The following is an 8,609-nucleotide window of genomic DNA, read 5'->3' as shown; positions in this document are numbered from 1 at the left end:
CAGCCACTGCACTCTAGTCTAGGCGACAGAGTGAGACTCCAACTCAAAAAAAAAAAAAGTTGTCGGGCACAGTGGTTCACACCTATAATCCCAGCAATTTGGGAGGCCAAGGTGAGAGAATTGCATGAGCCCACGGGGTCGAGATCAGCCTGGGCAACTTGGCAAGACCTCATCTCTACAATAAATCAGAAAATGAACCAGGCATGGTGACATGTGCTACTTGGAAGGCTGAAGCGGAAGGATCACCTGAGTCCAGCAGGTCGAGGCTGCGGTAGCTTTGAGCATGCCACTGCACTCCAGCCTGGGCGACAGAGTGAGACTCCAACTCAAAAAAAAATAATAATAATCAACATATTATGATCACACCTAATAAAGTTAACAATAACCCCTTACTCTTATCAAACATCTAGCCAAAGTTCACATTTCACTAACTGTCTCAATTTTTAAAAAAATAATTTGTGATGCGCTCTTAAAATCCTAATCATGCTGATTCACTTAAGATTTAGGAACACTAGAATTAGCTGAGAAAATGTTTTTTCTCATATGTCATTTGCAGTGTGGCACTCAGACTGTTGTAGAACTTCAAGCATTAGTCCCTAGTGCTGGGCATGGTGTACTTTGGGAGGCAGAGGCCCGAGGATTGCTTGAGCCCAGGGGCAACTTGGCGAGACCTCATCTCTAATAAGTTAAAAAAAAAAAAAAAAACCTGGGCACAGTGGCGCATGCCTGTAGTTCCAACTACTTGGAAGACTGAGGCACAAGGATCGCCTGAACCCTGCAGGTCGAGCTGCAGTGGCCGTGCGCGTGCCCCTGCACTCAAGCCTGGGGGACAGGGTAAGAGTCTCACTCAAAAACAAAGAAAAGAATTAATACATAGCTTGATAGAAAGGGAGAAGAAGAGATGACTTTAAAAGATGTCTTTGCTGCTCGACTGTGTATTTTAGGAGCCAGGGATGTGCTCCACACCCAGCTAAGTGCTGAGGGTAAGAAAGAAACCAGGTACTCTGTGGAAGGAGAAACATCACTGCTTAGTTGCAGGAAATGCTTACAATGAGGATCTCAAACTCCATGCTTGTGGAGGCCAAGCAGGAAAGGAAATATACTAAAAAGAGGAGGGAGCGGGTACCTGAAAGGCATCTCCTTCAGGGTGGGGAATCTGGAAAGGGCATTGAATTGAACGTGCCTGACAGAGGGCCGACTGCTTCTCATTCTCAGCCCGCTGTCCCCATGCCCGAATGCGGGCCTGGTATTGCCAGACCTTCGGTTCCTCAAGACAGATCAGGAATGTTAAGTTGCACGTGCAGTCTCCAATTGTTAACTGTTGGTAGTTAACGTGAAAGTACTCTATGGTTTACTGAGTCAGAAAGTAGATCAGGGCTGGGAGAGTTGGTGAGGGGCATGGGGAGTGACCGCTAATGGGTACAGGGTTTCTTTTCAGGGTGATGAAAAAGCTCTAAAATTAGATTGTGGCCCGGCGCCATGGCTCACGCCTATAATCCCAGCACTTTGGGAGGCCGAGGTGAGAGGACTGCCTGAGCCCACGGGTTCAAGACGAGCCTGGGCAACTTGGTGAGGCCTCATCTCTACAATTAATCAAAAGATTAGCTGGACATGGTGGTACGTGCCTGTAGTTCCAGCTACTCGGAAGGCTGAGGTTGAAGGATCACTTAAGCCCAGCAGGTTGAGGCTGCAGTGGCCCTGAGTGTGCCACTGCACTCCAGCCTGGGCGACAGGGTGAGAACTCCAACTCAAAAAATAAATAAAATTAGATTGTGGTGATGGTTACACAACGGTGTGAATACACTAAACGCCATTGAGTTATACGCCTTAAATGGGTAAATTGTATGGGGTGTGAATTTTTTTTTTGAAAGCAGGATTTATTGAGAGGACACAAAAGCTCCCACAGTGGGGGGGACCCGAAGGGGTTGCCCCCGGATGTGAATTTAATCTCAGTCTTTTAAGTATTTTGTGGGCCAAACAGAACTTGTCTGTGCCCAGGGATCTGTGCATCTACCTCTCAGTGTCCTCTGCCACTTGTAAAATGAGAGGCGACCAGCTTCCCTCCCAGAATGGCCAGACTAACCAGAAATGCTTGGGAGACAGTCTGCGGGAGCCGCAAGGCCTGCACCAGCAGGTCCCGGGCAGCCTCGCTGAGGGATGTGCTGGTTATTTGCCAACATTGGAAGGACAGTGGGAACTCTAAAAGCCCGGACTTCACTGCTACGCATCCGTCCATGTAACAAAACTGCACAGTACCCCGAAGTAAAAATAAGATATAAAAGCCTTAAGAAAGAAACTGCAGCAGACCTTGTGCCCACTAGACCCCAGAGACCTCTCCTGTACCATTACCAGTCTCCACCCCCAAAGCCCCTCGGGGACAGTCACTCCCCTGACTTCTAACAGTGAAGGTTAATTTGGCCTTTTGGTGCCTGAGAAAGTCGTGGGTGAGTGCGCTGGTGCCTGGCCTCTCTGCTCAGGCTGTGCAGCGAGACCCCGTCTGTGCTCTGCCTGCGCCCGCTGTTCTCAAGCTTGGCCGTGATCTTTTTGACCCTGATTATGTTCATTCGGGATTCTTGTGAGGAGAGGGCCATTTCCTCAGAGGAGGTTTTCCTGTTTCACTTTACTGTGCTTGTCATTGTTGTATGTAGTTACTTTCTCAAACAGTTAATTGCGGAAGAGCTGACATGAGATAAATTTTGCATGTTTGTAAGTTTTAACCTGAGTATACAGCTGTGGAAGCACCAGAATGTCTCCTTCACCTTTGAGGGGTGCTAGGGACAGGGAGAGTGCTTTGGGGGAGCGTCCAAGATGCGGGTGACGTGCTGTTTTGTCACCCGAGTGCTGATGACACAATGCAGCTGGCAAAATTAGATTGAGCCGTGTCTGATTTGTTCAGTTTTCCAACGTATATCATATTCGACATCAGAAAAACTCCAATCTAGTGCACAAAAAGAAAAAGGAAGGAGACTGGTGAGTGGTGGCTAGCACAGACCTGAGTCGTCATCGAACACGGAGACGACTTTTCCAAGAAGCCTCTGCTGGCGTCTGTCCACTTGGCCTGGCCCCGAGTGGATAGAAAAGGGGGTGGCAGCTCACCCTGCTGTGTGCCCATGCCAGCTCTCGGGGGCCTCCCACCTCTCGCTCATTCCTCACCCAGCCACTACCGTAGGGACAAGCTGGGGCTGGTTTCACTTCTTGCATCGCCCCCATGCAGCCGCCACCTCTGCTGTGCCGCCTCTGCCGGGGGCTGCTGGTGGCTCAGCCGGCCGTTTGGGTTTCGCGCTTCAGGTGTCACCTGCCAGCTGTTCACACTTGCGTTAATTTTACTCCACCTACATCTGTTGAGTGCCCGGCAGAGCAGATCCTGCCCCATCGCCATCAGTGGCAACTGCGGGAGTGAGATGTGTGCTGCAGGCAGCCGGGACTTGCTGTGAGATGGGAAGGGCATGATGCCTTCCAGCTGGAGGTGTTCTCGGAGGACGGCAGTGACTGCTGAACCAGGCCATTCTGCGGCGAAGGACAAAGGAGGGGAATCTGACATCTTGACGTGCCTTGTTAGCCAGAGTCTCCTCCTTGGCTAGTAAGCGAAAAATCAAACATCCAGGGAAGCCATCTCCTGAGAGCACCCAGGGTCTGGAGCGCGTTTCCCACCCCTGCCAGGAGGCCCAGTTAGTCTCTCAACTCCATCACACCCAGAGGAAGGCGTGAGCAGCCGCTGGAGCTTGAGCTGCCGAGTTCCTGGGGCTCCCCTGCCTGGTGCCCTCCCGGCCCAGCCACACCTTGGTCTCAGAGCCTTGGGTGTGCCGCAGGCTGGCTTCCCTCCTTTCCAGTCTTCCAGTGCAGTCATCAGCTGCGCCTCCCAGGATCCTCTGCGCATGGTCTCCCACCCCCTCTCCTCCGCTGGCAGATTCCTGCTCCAATCCTGCTCTTTTGGAGCTCCATCTTGCCCTGCTCTCTGTAGCCACTTTCCTGCCCCTCACCACTTCTCACTTCCTCCCCAGCCTCTGTCTTGCCAGAGGAGGCACAGGGATAATCAGGCCCACTCCACTTCTGGGAAGAGCAGGAGTAAGAGAGCCAGGGCTGCTGCTGGGAAGCCGCTGGTGCAGGACGGCCTGGGCTGCCTGGGGCGTCCTGCTGTGTTTACTGCTTGCCGCTGGGTTCTGGAAGTATCGTGCTCCACCCCAGGAGAAGTGGGCAACAGGCAAGAGGACAAAGCCTGCCCTGGTTGGCACATGCAGCCGACCACGCTGGGGTGAAATCTGTCTAGAGTCACTGCTGACATAGGCTGGGCCCTGGGCGGGCCCAGAGATACTGGAACTCAGATTCTTTTCCAGACAACAGGAATGGGGTTCAGGTCTCGGGTTCTCAAGCAGGGCTTGAGGGCTTCTGTGCTCAGGGGTCCCCGGAGGCAGGGAGAGCCCAGGCCGGGCTGGGAAAGCGGCCGACTGCATCCTGTGGTGGCGCAACAGAAAGAACCACACGTGGGTCCCGCCTGGATTATATTCCTGCCCTTGGCTGCTTTGATGCTTCTAACAACCACTCTCTTCTTTCCCCAGGTTTTCTGTCTTACTGTTATAACAGGAGTTGAGCCAGGGTCTCTGTTGCCCAGGCTAGAGTGCAGTGGCACAGTCACAGCTCACCACAGCCTCAGCCTCCTAGGCTCAGGCAATCCTCTAGCCTCTGCCTCGGGAGCTGGGGCTACAGGAGTATGCCATCATGCCCAGCTAATTGTTTTGGTCTTTTTTGTTGAGACGAGGTCTCTCTGCGTTGCCCTGGCTGATCTTGAACTCCTGGCCTCCCGAAGTGTTGGGATTACAAGCATGAGCCACCATACCCAGCCTCATTATTATTTTTAATTCCCAAAGCAAAGCATTTCAACATAGAAAAGTCAAAGACTGTAGGAAACTCAAACAACACTTTGCGTGTACAGTGAGAATCCCACCTCCCTCCCTCTGGTGTGCATTCACCTTTTGGTAGGCACATATAAATGTATATATCATATACAAATATGAGGTCTTTTTTTTGAGTCAGAGTCTCAGGCTGGAGTGCAGTGGCACGCTCATGACTCACTGGGCTCCGGTGATCCTTCCGCCTCAGCCTTCCAAGTAGCTGGAACTATAGGCATGTGTCACTATGCCCAGCTAATTTTTTGATTTATTGTAATCTTGACAAGTTGCCCAGACTGGGCTCCAACCCGTGGGCTCAGGCAGTCCTCTGAACTTCGGCCTCCCAAAGTGCTGGGATTATAGGCTTGAGCTACCATGCCCAGCCCTCTCTCTCTTCCTTAGATAACAGTGAAACTATGTAGTATCTATCGCCTCTGTTTTTGTGATAGTTCTGACTTCTCTTTCTCCTCTCCTCTCTCCTCAGGGATCCGGTGTGATTAAAGCTGGGTTTGCTGGTGATCAGATCCCCAAATACTGCTTTCCAAACTAGTAAGTCATCCCGTGTTGAGCCAGAAGCCTGGGGGGCTAGTCAGCTGTGCTTGGGGCCAGCCTTCCCTCTTTCAGGAAGAATTCTCATTCAGGTCATCCTTGGTACTCAACACGGTGACAGCAGGGACAGGCGCTGGGCTCGCAGTAAGCAAAGGAAACAGTTATCTCTGTGGTGCCATTTGAGAGGCGTAGGCAAGAGGGCTCTTTTTAAAAATCTGATTTTATCTGATGCCAAAAACGTTACCACTGGCGACACAGGGCTTTGGATGGTTGCCTCTTTTTAAAATTCTCCAATCACCCAGGCTGAGGATTAGCATTAAACCATACCTGCCATCTTGGTGAGAATTAGTTTCTAGAGCTTTCCTCCTAAGGCAGAGAGACTGCCTGGTGGCCTAGGGAAGAGGCCTAAGTGGAGAGGAAAAGGAAGAGACTGCATTACAGCCTCATAGCTTTGCTTAGTAGAAGTCCTGGGAAGGGGGCTGAGGAGATGGAAATACTTTGAGTTGATTATTCATTTAGAAATTCTGGCCGGTGTGGTGGCTTACACTTGTAATCCCAGCACTTTGGAAGGCTGAGGTGGGAGGGTTGCTTGAGGCCAGAAGTTCATGACCAGCCTGGGCAACACAGTGAGACCTCGTCTCTATTTTTTTTTTTTTTTAATCTTATTTTCTTATCTCTCTTGGTCCGGACATATGTTGGGGAAAGAAGAACTAGAGGTACTGAAGCCTCTAAAAATTTTTTAAATGATTTGTGACAAGTATAGCAAAATATGAAATAATATATAGATAAAATAATACATGCTCATCATAGAAATTGTGGAAAATACAGAAAAGTGCAGAAAGTAGCCTCACTCCTCAGACACAGCAGCAGTAGAATCGAATATGTCTGTGCATCTCTACTTCCTTCCTGTGTCCTGTGGCGAAGTAGACAGCGGTGGTCCCCCCTCTTTTCCAGTGTGGGCAGACCCAAGCACGTTCGTGTCATGGCAGGAGCCCTCGAGGGCGACATCTTCATTGGCCCCAAAGCCGAGGTAAGCCCAGGCCTGCAGAACAAGCCCCAGGCAGTAGCGGCCCCTCCTGCTCACCGTGCGGGCCATGTCCCGGCAGGTGAGCACAGCCAGCGTCAGAGGGACGGTCGTCTCTTAAAATCGTCCTCTGGTCTTCTCATCCCAGGCCTCGGTGGTTTATTTCTCCCCAGAGCAGCCTCCTGTCTTGGAAGAGAAATGCCTGAACCCTGCTTTGGGAAACACGGAGCCAGTCTAGAAAGCAGGACTTTTGCCTTTCTTCTGTCTTTGGCCACTGCCTTGCCAGTGCTCCGATGACTGAGCTGGCTCTTGGCAGAAGGGATTCAGGGGCAATCCCACCGGGCACACCCTAGGGACGAGTTTGTCAGCAGGGTTTTGGCAGAGCTCCAGGTAGCCTCTAGTAAGCTGTACAGCAGCATCATTGTTGCCAGCCTTGGCTTCAAGGCCTGGGGCCCGGGGGTGGGAACCGGGTACTGGGGAAGGTGCGTCCAGCCACATGCCCTCGGTGCATCCGAGGCCCACGGAACTCAGCTTACAGCATGTGGTCTGGAGGCTTGGAGAGCAGTGCCGCCCTAGCCTGGGTCCGGACAGCAGGGTGGGCGCTCAGGAAGCCAGGGGGCCTTTGGGCCGATTCGGCCTGCGTCGCGCGGTCCTGGGAGAGCAGGGTCCTGGCAGAGCCTGGCAGCCCTGCAGGTCCCATTCTCCCCCGCAGGAACACCGAGGGCTGCTGTCCATCCGCTACCCCATGGAGCACGGCATCGTGAAGGACTGGAACGACATGGAGCGCATCTGGCAGTACGTCTACTCCAAGGACCAGCTGCAGACGTTCTCAGAGGAGGTGAGGCCCCCTGGGCAGGCACCTTGTGGGGTATGCAGGGTGGGCCCAGTCCCTCTCCCAGAGGCCATGAGAGCCGTGTGCTTTCTAGACATGCTTGAATTTAATATTGTTTCTGTTTTTTTTTTTGAGTTGGAGTCTCCCTCTGTCGCCCAGACTGGAGTGAGGGGCCGCTCCTGGCCACCGCAGCCTCAACGTGCTGGGCTCCGGCGATCCTTCCGCCTCAGTCTTCCGAGTAGCCGGAATGACAGGCGCGCGCTACCACGCCCGGCTGATTTTTTGATTTTTATTGTAGAGATGAGGTCTCGCTGCCCAGGCGGGTCTCGAACCCGCGGGCTCAGGCAATCCACTCATCTCAGCCTCCCAAAGGCGTGGGATTACAGGCTGAGCCACTGAGCCCAGCTTGTTTCTGTTTTTGATACAGGGTCTTACTCTGTCGCCCAGGCTGCAGTGCTGTGGAGCGATCATAGCCCACTGTGGCCTTAAACTCTTGGGCTCAAGTGATCCTACCACAGCCTCCCTGGTAGCTGTGACTACCTGCATGTGCCACTATGCTCAGTTAATTTTTAAACTTTTTGTAGAAACAGGGTCTCACTGTTGCCCAGGCTGGTCTCAAACCCCCAGCCTCAAGTGATTCTCCCTTCTCAGCCTCCCCAAGTGCTGGGATTACAGGCATGAGCCACTATGCCTGGACTGGTCTTCATTTTTTTAAAGCATATTCAATATTAAAATGTAAGTTTTTATTTTGAAATTTTTTTAACTATTATTTTTATCATAACAATTCAGTTTAACAAAACCTTCTTGACAGTTGAAGATATACAGTAGTCACAGGGGCCTTTACAAGAATCTTGGAGAATTGGGAGACCGATCAGTCGAGGCCAGGAGATGGAGACCAGCCTGAGCAACACTGCGAGACTCCCATCGCTATAAATTTTTTTTAAAAACTAGCCACGGCCTAGTACAGTGGCTAATACCTGTAGCCCACTACTTTAGGAGGCCAAGGCAGGAGGATTGCTTGAGCCCAGGAGGTCAAGCCCAGCCTAGATAACATAGAGAGACCTTGTCTCCACAAAAAATTTTTAAAAAATTAACCAGGCAGCTGGGCTCAGTGGCTCAGCCTGTAATCCTGTGCCTTTGGGAGGCTGAGGTGAGTGGATTGCCTGAGCCCACGGGTTCAAGACCCGCCTGGGCAGCGAGACCTCATCTCTACAATAAATCAAAATGAGCCGGGCGTGGTAGCGCACGCCTGTCATTCCGGCTACTCGGAAGGCTGAGGCGGAAGGATCGCCGAAGCCCAGCAGGTGAGGCTGCAGTG

The 8,609-nt window shown here is 52.0% G+C and overlaps 1 protein-coding gene across 3 annotated transcripts in view; it reads left to right on the top strand.

The window, feature by feature from the left end:
* The window catches only part of ACTR1A (ARP1 actin related protein 1 homolog A), a 15,764-nt gene that overhangs the window by 2,745 nt on the left and 4,410 nt on the right, over positions 1-8,609 (top strand). The window contains exons 2-4 of one of the 3 annotated variants that reach the window (XM_008051152.1): positions 5,371-5,435; positions 6,390-6,465; positions 7,172-7,297. In XM_008051152.1, the coding sequence (XP_008049343.1) occupies positions 5,371-5,435; positions 6,390-6,465; positions 7,172-7,297 (267 nt within the window). The remainder of the gene's footprint in view (positions 1-5,370; positions 5,436-6,389; positions 6,466-7,171; positions 7,298-8,609) is intronic. The other 2 variants (XM_021709148.1, XM_021709147.1) reach the window with 2 other exon arrangements.

The sequence above is a fragment of the Carlito syrichta genome, unplaced genomic scaffold, assembly GCF_000164805.1.
Source record: "Carlito syrichta isolate Samal-C Ts95f unplaced genomic scaffold, Tarsius_syrichta-2.0.1 Scaffold168982, whole genome shotgun sequence".
NCBI classification, from domain to species: domain Eukaryota; kingdom Metazoa; phylum Chordata; class Mammalia; order Primates; family Tarsiidae; genus Carlito; species Carlito syrichta.
This window is presented reverse-complemented; position numbering and strand designations above follow the sequence as displayed.